General features: G+C 34.2%; 1 protein-coding gene and 1 long non-coding RNA gene across 2 annotated transcripts; one reads left to right on the forward strand and one right to left on the reverse strand.

Moving 5' to 3' along the window:
- The first annotated feature begins 3,315 nt into the window (after nt 1-3,315).
- On the forward strand, nt 3,316-10,186 carry LOC107669900 (tyrosinase-like). Its single transcript, XM_016462332.1, has 5 exons — nt 3,316-4,212; nt 7,390-7,606; nt 8,052-8,199; nt 9,468-9,649; nt 9,731-10,186. Exons 1-5 carry the CDS (start codon nt 3,373-3,375, stop codon nt 9,964-9,966), a joined length of 1,623 nt encoding a protein of 540 aa, XP_016317818.1. The 5' UTR covers nt 3,316-3,372; the 3' UTR covers nt 9,967-10,186.
- A 1,770-nt stretch (nt 10,187-11,956) lies between these two features.
- On the reverse strand, nt 11,957-12,856 carry LOC107669902 (uncharacterized). The gene is made up of 3 exons (XR_001632041.1): nt 12,787-12,856; nt 12,502-12,602; nt 11,957-12,395 (listed from the first exon to the last, which is right to left on the reverse strand). It is a non-coding gene; the product is annotated as an uncharacterized LOC107669902 (long non-coding RNA).
- Between the last annotated feature and the right edge of the window lie 292 nt (nt 12,857-13,148).

Here is a 13,148-nt window from a genome sequence, read left to right on the forward strand (position 1 = left end):
TGTCTCTTTTGATCAATTTAATGCATCCTACCTGAATAAAAGTATTCATTTCTTAAAAAAAAAAAAAACTGTAGTGTATAAACATTCAAACCTGACAACTGGCCCCTTTAGTTAAAGCCTTTCATAACCTGTGATTTCCACCATGTAGAATTTAACCCACCCGTGTTGCATTTAACCAACTGAACTGGTCTCATCCATACAGACTAAATCACCATACAGAGGCCAAACACAGGAACTCCCACAGATGGCCGTGGGATATGGAATGCCATATCTGCCATAATTAGAAATAAATAAATATAAATATTTATATTTGATATAATTTATATTATAAATATAAATATTTATTTGTGCTTTTTTACATTTCTTTGTACATTTCTTTATTTATTTCTAATTATGGCAGATATGGCATTCCATATTGGGAAGCTCTGGAAATGAGGAAATGACTGAAGCGAGCTCCATTCAGTGCGTATCTTGGCTTTTATCCAGTGCTGACTGGCAAAAGTTCAACTCACACTGCCGCCTGTAGACCACTTGAGGTATTAAAGTCAAATGCAGTGCTTCTGGAGTATTTGCAGTCGGGCAGCAGGCCAGTATATCTAACTGACATGAATAACTATGTTATATTTAGACTACAAGTCAGTCAAATACATATGGTTGTATTTTTCATGCTAACATAAACCATAGCTTTCCAAAAAACTACTTTCAGTGAATCTGAAACCAGTATTCATGAATATTCAGCATTATAAAAACAGCTTTTCAGGCATTGCAATAGAAATTCCAACTTCTAAAAAAAAATACCAGTGTTATTTTAGTATCATTTATACACTATTATAGTTTTTATTAATATTTTGAATCAGTTTTGATTTTTATATATTCCATTTTCATTTTCATCATAATTTTTATTAGCAATTTTGTTGTTTTTCTGTCATTTTTAGTCGTTTTTATTTTCTTTTTCTTTTTTAATTTATGTCTATACAGATTTTATTAATTTTTACTTAATTTTAGTTATTTTAGTGGGTCAGTATATGTAATTCACATGAATAACCATGTTATATTTAGACTACTAGTCTTTCAAATATATCTAGTTGTATTAATCATACTAACATAAACCACAGCTTTCCAAAAATCTATTTTCACTGAATCTGAAATCAGTATTTTTGTTGTGTTTTTTTCATTTTTAGTAGTTTTTTTATATTTTTTTAAATATGTGTGTATATATAGTTTTCATCGGTTTTTTATTTCAGTTTTAGTTTTTGTTATTTTAGTACATCAAGTTCAATTAAATGAGAAATGTTGTCTTGGCAACCAGCTATCTTATTTTATATGAAAATTTAGGTTCCATTTTAGTTAAATATAATAATCCTGTTCCCAATGTAGAACAACATTCTTGTAAATGTCATTTACAGAATGAATATGATGCACCATTAATCAAAAACAGTGGCCTTAAAAGTATTTGTACACTTAAGTGACACTTTCAATTTCTGAATATCATTAAATTAGAAGAAAAATATCAGAACTAACTTTTTCGGGGCCATTTTTTTAAATCACATGAACTAAAAACATGTTCTACTAACATTTCACAAGCAAAGTATCACAATACAATCATTTTATTAAACCTAACAACATTATTTTCTCTAAATATTTGCTCAAAATGTGCATTCATGCTATCTTTCTTCAAAATGAAGGGCAATAAGGATATTTTCTCATCAAATGCAGTTGCATTCAGACATTTCTAAGTAGCTAAATTCTTTTATGGGCCACTCTTTGCATCATGAATGAAATGCACAAGCCGTTTGATTGTGTAGATGAACACTGAGTGTAGAGAGAGAAAGAAACCCCACGGCTGTAGTAATCCTGTGACGTTCATGCCATTGCTGATCACAAAAGATAAAAGGTCTGGATTATCTGGACCTCGTGCTCACTACAGTAACATGTGACGAGCTTATGATTCGAGAAAGCTAAGAGCACTATATGTTCAGCTTCACCAAACGGCACATGATAAAACATATGACACACATATAGAGTACACTTCATTAACAATAAGAGCATCAAAAGTACCATGCTTGTTTAGAAAATATACCATGATAACACCATTTTGGACATGTACCATGGTATTCTTGGAGTAGTTTGAGGTTCAACGCAAATAAGCCATTATTAAGCTCTTAGGAGATTTTTATTCTCTATAAAAAACACTTTTGGAAAATTTTCAGAAGTGCATTATGAAAGTAAATTGAATTCATTGTGTAAGTTGCTCATAAAAGTGTCTAATAAAATCCAAAAACATAAAAAACATGGTACATCATTATCATCAAATACATGTGCTTTAGCATAAAGGACTAAATATGGATGTGATGTGACAAATTTGCAGGACTATAGAACAGAAAAAATTCGAATAATAAAAAATTGCCAACTTTTCATTGTTGTTGTCACTAATACATTACTATTCAAAAGTTTGGGGTCTGTTTCTGTTTCAAAGAAATTAATACTTTTATTCATCAAGGATGCATTCAATTGATCAAAAGTGACAGTAAAGACATTTATAATGTTACAAAAAGATTTTTATTTTCAAATAATGCTGTTCTTTTGAACTTTCTGTTTATCCTGAAAAATGAAATCTATCACCGTTTCCACAAAAGCTTGAAACAGCACAACTGTTTTCAACATTGATAATAATCAGAAATGTTTCTCGAGCAGCAAATCAGCATATTAGAATGATTTCTGAAGATCATGTGACACTGAAGACTGGAGTAATGATGCTGAAAATTCAGCTTTGATCACAGAAATAAATTACATTTTAAAAGATATTCAAATAGAAAATATTTATTTGAAATTGTAATAATATTTCACAATTTTACAGTTTTTACTGTATTTTTGATCAAATAAATGCAGCCTTGTTGAGCATGAGAGACCTCTTTCAGAAACATTCAGAAAATCATTCTGACCCCAAACTTTTGAACAGTAGCGCATATGCAATACACGAGAAGAGAAATCAAATATGCATTCAAACTTGCATGCATTTAATGCATAAAACAAGCAAAACTGTTGATCTGACCACAATTCTCGTCTCTATGATACACCAGCAGGTTGCAAAACAATCTGTAAACCATTATTAACTGTGTTGACTTTGCTGGTTATTGGGTTAAAATGCCTGTTTTCAGATGAAAGGAGTTCCTTCCCAAACTGTAAATGAAATGATCTCACGCTCGACTCGAGCACAAGCATTCCTCAGAGTCCCGAGACCGAACACAAGCGGGGGTCACCGATTTCATCCCTAGCATGTGATACGAGGGTATGTGTGTGTGTGGAAAAGGAGGGACGCAAAGCAGTGTAAAGAGAAAGCGAGCTGAAATTTTCCTAACTCTTCCATGTTGAATGCGTCTCACTCTCGTCATGTCTCTCTCTCTGCTTCTGTTCTTCATTCAGTTCTTGAGTCCGTCTCTCCAGCAGTTTCCTCGGCCATGCACCTCGCCGGACGTCCTGCAGAGCAAGCGCTGCTGTCCAGTTTGGCCGGGCGACGGTTCGGTGTGCGGCTCCCTTTCGGGTCGAGGCTTCTGCCAGGACGTCACGGTCGCCGACCTTCCCAACGGGCCGCAGCACCCGCATTCAGGCCTGGACGACCGCGAGCAATGGCCTCTGGTGTTTTACAACCAAACCTGCCAGTGCGCCAGCAACTACATGGGGTTCGACTGCGGCGAGTGCAAGTTTGGTTACTTCGGCGGCAATTGTGGGGAAAGGAGGGAATCTGTGCGCAAAAACATCTTCCAATTATCCGTCTCTGAAAGGCAGAGGTTCATCTCGTACCTCAATCTCGCCAAAACTACAATCAGCCCCGATTATATGATTGTGACGGGTGTGTACTCACAGATGAACAACGGCTCGACACCCATGTTCGCCAACATCAGCGTGTACGATCTGTTCGTCTGGATGCACTATTACGTGTCCCGAGATGCGTTGCTTGGGGGTCCCGGGAATGTGTGGGCCGACATTGACTTTGCACACGAATCGGCCGCGTTTCTGCCCTGGCATCGCGTTTACCTGCTGTTCTGGGAGCACGAGATCCGGAAGCTGACCGGTGACTTTAACTTCACCATCCCGTACTGGGACTGGCGTGATGCGCAGGACTGTCAGGTGTGCACGGATGAGCTGATGGGGGCACGCAGTCCTCTCAACCCCAACCTGATCAGCCCGTCCTCAGTGTTCTCCTCCTGGAAGGTAAAAATGAAAAAATTAGAAATTCCTTTTACATTAATGTTCTTTTCATTTAAAATTGCATTTCAGGAAATGCTATTTTACAACTTTAAGTCAAAAGTCCAATTAAATACTTGTTTTGTTTTGCAGACACACAAAACCAAACTAAAATCCCAATATCATCATATTTTTGTAGTAACTCTTGGGCAAGATAATAGCCTGTAATATTATTTTTTAATAATAATAATAATAATTATTATTATTATTATTAATAATAAATAATAATAATAATAATATTTTTTAATGTCACTTCAGATATGTCACTAAGATAGTAATTTTTAGTTTATTTAATTTTAGCTATTTTACTTAACTAAACGGAAATTAGAAATTTTTCCTTTGCAACTAGCTGAAATAAAATAAGATTTAGTTTTTTTCATATTATTTCAGTTAGTTAATTAAGTTTTATTAAAAATTAAAATGCCGAAACACTATTACAAGAGAGATAAAATGGCAATAAACCTGAAAGAATCATTCACACACTGTTACTTCAAAAAAAAAAGTCAATATTAATTAATAAACTATTTTCAGTTAAGTAAAGGCGTTCAGATTTATATTTTCATTTTACATGATTTTTCAAGAATAAAGAATGTTTTTGTTCAACTTATCCTTCTAGTAATTAAAATTAAACTAAAATTGTATTATAGGAAATATAATTGCTGTGTGGAAGAAATGATGGACAGTATTGGAGAGGAAATACATAAATAAGTTAATTAATTAAGCATTGTAATAGGTGTACATGTCAGTTGTTGTTTTTTTAAGTAGCTTAAATAAAAAGAAAATACATTTAAAAGACTTTTGCATATAGGATATCAAACAACTTTCTTTCATTTATTTATGTATTTAAGCTACATTCTGTATAAACAGTTTTTTCTTAGTCTTCACATTTTTCAGTGCAGGTCTATGGGAACTAAACACATGGAGATATAAGCTACATGTAAATTCCCATTGTGGCCATGTGACTCATTAGTCATATTTGTTTTAGCCACGTGACTGAGATTTGGTCCTATAACTTGTCAAATGTCAGTTTAATTGATCCATCTATCACGGGGATCTATCTAGCGCGATGTGTTTATAAAGGTGTGATTGTGTGACGTGACCTCGAGGCATGGAGTGAAGTTGGGCTGTAGTGAGTCACGAGTGTGTCTGGCCCCTAAAACCCCTATTAACTTCAGCACTGACCCTCTACAAGAGCCGCAGGGGAATTAACCAAAGCGGCTTCACTGAGCAACAACACAGACAGACTTTAGCTCAGTGTTGCTTTAGTAGTTTCTAGTATAGTATTTATTACTATTTTGAAGCAGTTTTTTATTTATTTCTTTTTTATTTTTGTTACCTTTTTAGTAATTTTATCTTTTTTTTTTTTTTTTTATATGTAGTATTATATATATAATTTTTATTTCTGTTTTATTTTTTAGTTATTTTAGTACATAAAGACAAACTAAATGAAAATGATCAAATGTTTCATTGGCAACTAGCTGAAATAAAATAAGTTTAAGTTTTTTTATATTTTATTTTATTTAAATTAACATTTATTTAAAAACAGTAATATTGCAAAATATTTTTTACAATTTAAAATAGTTTTTATTAAAACTTTTACATATATTACTTTTATATATATTTTACTTATAATTTTTACTTTTACTTTTTTTCAGTTTTACTTTTATTTTTAATTATTTTAGTACATCAAGTTAAACTAACTGAATATTAGAAATGTGTCATTGGCAACTAGCTGAAATCAAAAGTTTATTTTATTTTATTTTATTGCAGTTAGTTCAGTTATATTTAAAATTTGTACAGTTTTAGTTTCAGTTAACTATAATAACCCTGCTCTGTAAAAAAGGCAAAGCTGCTGTGGTATGAGATATACATAAGCACAGAAACATGTAAAACTCTTATCCTTTAGTATTAAAATTTGAAAACATCTGATAGACTTTAAAAGGAGGGATTGAAGTCATATCCACAGACCTGAGACTTTTGACTTTATCCAGTAAGTAAAGAACACATTAAAAACTGAATAGCAGTGACACTTTTCGTCAGAAAGGCTAAAATTGAGTTTTGATTTGTCATTTTCTTTTGCTCCATCTCTCTCTCTCTCTCTCTCTCTCTCCTCATCATCTGCTGTTGGCGTAGGCGTTCTTTCATCTCTTAAGAGCAGCAGGGAGGTGAATTAACATACGAGAAATGAGCTGAATTAGTCATTAGAGATAGATAGGCTTAATCCATGAAAAAAAATGCACAGATTTTCAAAACACCTTCATAACTCCATGCTTTTAGAATAAGAGTGATTTTTTGCATTTTTGTAACAGCAAAAGAGTATGTGGTGGTCTGATCTAAATTGTAATAATTTCACAATGAAAAAAAAAATAGGTTTCATGTTTTTATTTACTAAGTAATGATTTCATTATAATACTTATTTTAATTGTGTAATATTTTAAACATTGAAATAATTAAATAAAATAAATACACTAACATTCAAAAGTTTGGGGTTGGTAAGATTAGTTAATTTTGTTTTATGCTCACCAAGGCTAACTTTACTTGATCAAAAATACAATCAAAACTGTAATATTGTGCAATATTATTACATAAAATAACCATTTTCTATGTGAATATATTTTAAAATGTAATTTTATTTATTATAAATTAATTTGCCATCTAATTATCTAATTTTATTATTTTATTTTATTATTATCGTTTAATTTTATTTATTACTCCAGTCTTCAGTGTCACATGATCTTCAGAAATCATTCTAATATGCTGATTTGCTGTTCAAGAAACATTTATGGTTATCGTAAAAAAACGTTTATTTTTAGGTTTCTTTGATGAACAGAAAGTTCAAAAGAACAGCATTTATTTGAAATAAAAATATTTTGTGAAATTGTCTTTGATGTCACTTTTGATCAATTTAATGTGTCCTTGCTGAATAAAAGTATTAATTTATTCCAAAAAAAATCTTACTGACCCCAAACTTTTGAACAGAAATGTATGGTTATTAGGTTATTTCCTCCAATTTTAGGGTGAAATATGACCCAAAAGTGTTCTTGACAGGTTGCTTCACATACTGAACCCTTATTGGCTGGATCTGTTTTGTTTTATGTTGCACTGTCTGTTGGTGTTTTAATAAGTGTCCGTATACCTGTGCAGGTGATCTGTTCACAACCCGAAGACTACAACCAGCGTGAGGTTTTGTGTGACGGGTCTCCAGAGGGACCGTTACTGCGTAATCCAGGTAACCACGACCCAAAGCGTGTCCCGCGGCTGCCCACCTCCGCAGACGTGGAGTCAGTGCTGAGCCTAACAGAGTACGAGACGGGCCTGATGGACAGACACGCCAACATGAGCTTCAGGAACGCTCTGGAAGGTAAAGCAACAGCACATTTAGAGTGAGAAAAAGAGATTATAAAACAGATAGTTCCGGTCCTTGATTCTGATTGGCTGAGCCACGTTCGAAGCTGTTACAAACATACGCCTTTGTTTACCACTTTATTGCAACCACAACTGTTTCTGAGGAACTACATTGTTTGGTGGAAGAATACTGTTTTTATTAATATCATTACACTTTATATGCTCTACATATATGGAATAACCGTTTTATAAAAGCAATTAGCACCGTGAAGCCGTGGTTTACAGTGAATTTATAACAGCTAAGGGGTTTTAGGCACTCTGCTTCGCATCTTACCTAACAACGCCCCTTAGCAGTTATAAATTCACTGTAAACCACAGCTTCTTGGGGCTTATTGCTTTAATTTTACACTTCCTTAACACATCAGGCTCGAAACACTGAACGTGTCTCACCGTTTTCTCAGGTTTTGCGAGTCCTGAGACGGGGTTGGCAGTAACGGGTCAGAGCTTGATGCACAACTCCTTACACGTCTACATGAACGGATCCATGTCTTCAGTGCAGGGATCCGCCAACGACCCCATTTTCCTTCTACATCATGCCTTTATCGACAGGTGAAATGCATGTACAAACTCGTAACAATCATTTGAACAAACATGCAGACCACTAAACATGTGGTTTAATTGCATAATAACTACATAATTCACCCGTACAAATGTGCAATAGTCATGAATGACACCATCAAATCATGCAATATTATATGCATTTATACAGGGATTCTGAAACTTTTCAGCTGAACACATTTGACCTCAAATATTTACTTGAAGTGCCCATAAGATTTTAATTTACTATTTCAGTAATTTAACTACATATATTGCATGGTTCTCTGATACCTGTTAATGGTCAAATGACATGCAGTCTTTTTTTGGGGGTATTTTTTTTTTTTATATATATATATTTAGTCTTTTTTTTCAGCAATTAATTAATAATTTTTTATTAATTATTGCCCTTTCATCAGTTTACAAATTTGCAGGGATTAGCAAATCCTAGTTTGGGAAAACCTGCATTAATAATAATAATAATAAATAAATAAATATTTAAGATTATTTATTTGTTTATTTTAATTTAACATTTGTATGATGTAATTATTAGCTTTTGATCAACTCACAAATCAGCAGCGATTTGCAAAACCCAATTTGGGAAACCCTGTTTTAATAAAAAATATAAATATACACATATTTGTTCATATATACATTTTTAGTAGTTTTATTTTGATTATTTATTTTAATTTGACATTTTTATGATTTCATTTATTATCAGCTTTTCATAAACTCACAAATCAGCAGGGATTTGTGAATCCTAGTTTGGAAAACCCTGCATTAATAATAAAATTATATACAATTATTTTGTCATATATCATATTTTTTTAATGGTTTATTTGATTATTTTATTTTAAGATTATTTATTTCAATTTTACATGTTAAAGATTTAATTATTAGCTTTTCATCAAACCCACTGGGATTTACAAACCTGTTTGGGGAACCCTGCATTAATGACAATCAATCTTTATCGATATAAGAGTTCACTACATTTTAGATGTTAGCTTCTGAACTTTAGCTCAGGATGAAGTTAACCTGTGTATTTTTGCTTAATGCACATTTGAACTGTCTCACAAAAATGTAAACAATAATTGCAAATGCAAAATCTTATGGACACCCTATATTAAAGATATTTTAGGGGTTGCTTTTCTGACTTGAGCCAGTAAGAAACCAACCAGCACACCTTTGTGTGCATATTTGAATGGAAAGCATGATTGCTGAAAAGGTTTCATGAAACGTTGATTGACCTCATTTCCCATGGACTGTGCGTTTCTGTGTTTCAGCATCTTTGAGCAATGGCTGAGGAGACACCAGCCCCCCCGCACACACTACCCGACAGCCAACGCCCCGATCAGACACAATGATGGCTATTACATGGTCCCCTTCATCCCTCTGTACAGAAACGGAGATTATTTCCTCTCGACTAAAGCTCTGGGATATGAATATGCATATTTACAGGACCCAAGTGAGTCATTAGCATGCATTCAGGGACTTTCCTGCACCTTCAGTCTCTCTCTGTGTACTCAATCACTTTTATCTCTGGCAGGTCAGCGGTTTGTGCAGGAGTTTTTGACGCCGTATCTAGAGCAAGCTCAGCAGATCTGGCGCTGGCTGCTGGCCGCGGGGCTCCTCGGGGCGGCCGTGTCAGGAATTATTGCAACTATTATCGCCGTGGCGTGTCGCAGACGCCCGAAGAGGCGAAAGTTATCGGCGTACGGGGAGAGACAGCCGCTGCTGAACAGCAGTGAAGAGGGATCGACTTCATATCAGACTACACTGTGAATCAGAGCGAGGACAGATACGCCAAGCTGACGGGAAAAAGACACAACAGCCAGTCAACCCAGGTCATGTGACAAATGAGACAAGGTCTTGCCTCTTAAACTGGAGTCATGCAATAAGCGCTGCGTTCAGAATCTTGCTATAGTATGCATAATGTGCACTACATACAGTACTGTTTTTGATTTTATTCAGCAAGGATGCATTAAATGTATCAAAAGTAAAGACATTTGTAATGTCTTTCTATTTCAAACAAAAAATGCTGCTCATTTGAACTTTCTATTCATCAAAGTATCTTAAAAAATAAAATGTATCAGTTTCCACAAAATATGAAGCAGCACAACTGTTTTCAACATTGATAATAATCAGAAATGTTTCTCGAGCAGCAAATCAGCATATTAGAATGATTTCTGAAGATCATGTGACACTGAAGACTGGAGTAATGATGCTGAAAATTCAGCTTTGATCACAGGAATAAATTATATTTTATAATATATTACAATAAAATGCAGTTATTTGAAATTGTAAAAATATTTCACAATATTACTGATTTTACTGTATTTTTTAATCAAACAAATGCAGCTTTGGTGAGCAGAAGAAACTTCTTTCAAAAACATGTTTAAAAGTCTTACTGACCCCCAAATTTTGACTGCTAGTGTACATACTACACATTAGTCAAAAAGTGCAGTATACAATAAAAATATACTGATTAAAATACTGCATCACATAATGCAATGCACTTGACTGGACTTTCAATTTCCAGTGCGATGAATAAACCCCAAATTTTAACATCTCCTCATGCAATCTGACTGAAGTTAGGTTTTTTGCTTTTAAAATTACTTAATTTCAAATGCAAAATAACAATTTTCATTTCCAAGACAATTAAAAATGTAACATAGTGAGGTCATATGACATTACTGTTGCATACTATTGTTTGACATGCTTGTTGTTGCATAATGCATTCTGATTTGCATGATAATTAATAAATAGTACACAGTGCAGTAAGCTAGTTTTCTGAACACAACTAAGGTCTCTAGTCAACCACTGATATTTATGGTGCTTATATCATCACTGTGGCACTTACGTATTGTGCGTTTATATATAATACGCATACAAAGTAATATTAAAAAGATTGATATGATAAATCAGTGATTAAATTAAATCTTTGGTAGTGGTGATACAATAACAGTGCGGTTCATTTAGGACACTGACATGAGCATATTCTGTCCTAATAAAATATGAACAATAATGCAACATGCTGTACAAAACACAAAAGAAATAAATATTTAAAAAGAAACAAAAACATATACTTTAAATATGGTTTGCATGTACGTTTGTGTTTGTAAAGGTATAAAATAAACCAAAACATGCTATTAATAGCCAAGACAACATGTGAAATGACATGAGGGTGAGTAAATTATGTCAGAATTTTCATTTTTTTGGGTGATCTAGTGCTTTTTAACCCAGTTTATATAGGAATAATTCACCCAAAAATGAAAATTTGCTGAAAATATCCTCGCCCTCAGGCCATCCAAGATTAGGATGAGTTTGTTTCTTCATCAGATTTGGAGAAATGTAGCATTGCATCAGTGTCTCAGCAATGGATGCTCTGCAGTGAATGGGTGCCGTCAGAATGAGAGTCCAAACAGCTGATAAAAACATCACAATAACCCACAAGTAATCCACACCACTCCAGTCCATCAATTAACGTCTGGAGAAGCTAAAAGCTGAAGCAAATCCATCATTAAGACGTTTTAACTTCAAACCGTTGCTTCCAACAAACTTGTATTGTATTGGGCTTACTGTATTTTGGCCAGAAGAAAGTTTCAAGTTAAAAACGTCTTAATGATTTTTTTCTTACACACAGCTTTTGTCTTCTCCAGATGTTAATTGATGGACTGGAGTGGTGTGGATTACTTGTGATTATTGTCATTCTGACGGCACCCATTCACTGCAGAGGATCCATTGCTGAGCATCTACATCTTGGATGGCCTGAGGGTGAGGACATTTTCAGCAAATTAAAATTTTTGGGTGAGCTGTTCCTGTAAAGGTCTATCAAGGGTTCATGTAGACAAACTCTACATGCAGAATCTCAAATATTCCCTGAATGCAACTGTGCAAGTTTACCATCTCATTACACTGTTTACCGGCTTTCCGTCCCTTCGTCTGAGGATTCATTTTTAGATAAGGATGCTGTGCATGAATTCCAGACATCTTCATCTACATTTGTCCTCTCTTATCTTCATTCCTCAGTGACAGAAACAGACTCTAATGGCTTTTTATTTGGCATTAAACGATGGGTTTGTTTGCGTCCTCAGCTGAAGGACTCTTTGTTGTACTCAAATGCAGTTCCTGTGTGTGGGTTTGAATTGCACAGAGTGTGTAACGCTTTAGAGATCCCTTTGGGTCCACAGCAGAAAACCCCCACTCTTTTACTGCAGAACAAACACACACATCATCATTTTTGATTACTGCAATCATTAAAGTGGCCTGCATAACTACATTATTTCAGCCAGTAATGGACAAATTCATCATACTCACAGCTGATTGGCTCTCCCTATTTCCTGGAAAAGGAGTTTCCATTCTGGTCGACCAATCCGAAGCCTGGAGCTCAAGAAACGGTAGCGTTCCTCACTGATGCTCTTCAAAACACACAATGAAAGAAATTACTTCAGTATGACAACTGACATATGCATATTTTAATGTAAAATAATGAACTAGATGTTTACATTTTCTGAAAACAAAAGAGCAAAGCTTGCATCTACAAAACTCAAGTTATAAATTAATATTAAATAAGTAGTAATAAAATGAAAATAAAGTGCACACCTGTAATCCCTGAGTGTTACTGAGGTAGAGCTGAACATTAAGATAATCTGGACGATTGTCCCGCCACAGCTACAGAGAGAGGACAATAACTGTTAGATTTTTCACATTAGACATTAACATATGCATAACATCAGAGCCAGTAGGTGGCGGTATAGACTTTTGAAACTTTCATGCATACTGCATAAAGTGTCTATATTTTGAATATAGTGTTTTTCTAAGACGTTCATGCATTTTTAACACTATAAAGTCTACTGTATCATAATTGATACATTAAAGGCCTCTAAATGATCAACTTAGTAATCAGTTACTACCCAGCTGTGTGTGTGTGTGTGTGTGTGTGTGTGTGTGTGTGTGTGTGTGTG

The sequence above is a fragment of the Sinocyclocheilus anshuiensis genome, unplaced genomic scaffold (genome assembly GCF_001515605.1).
Source record: "Sinocyclocheilus anshuiensis isolate Anshui unplaced genomic scaffold, SAMN03320099.WGS_v1.1 scaffold272, whole genome shotgun sequence".
Taxonomy (NCBI): domain Eukaryota; kingdom Metazoa; phylum Chordata; class Actinopteri; order Cypriniformes; family Cyprinidae; genus Sinocyclocheilus; species Sinocyclocheilus anshuiensis.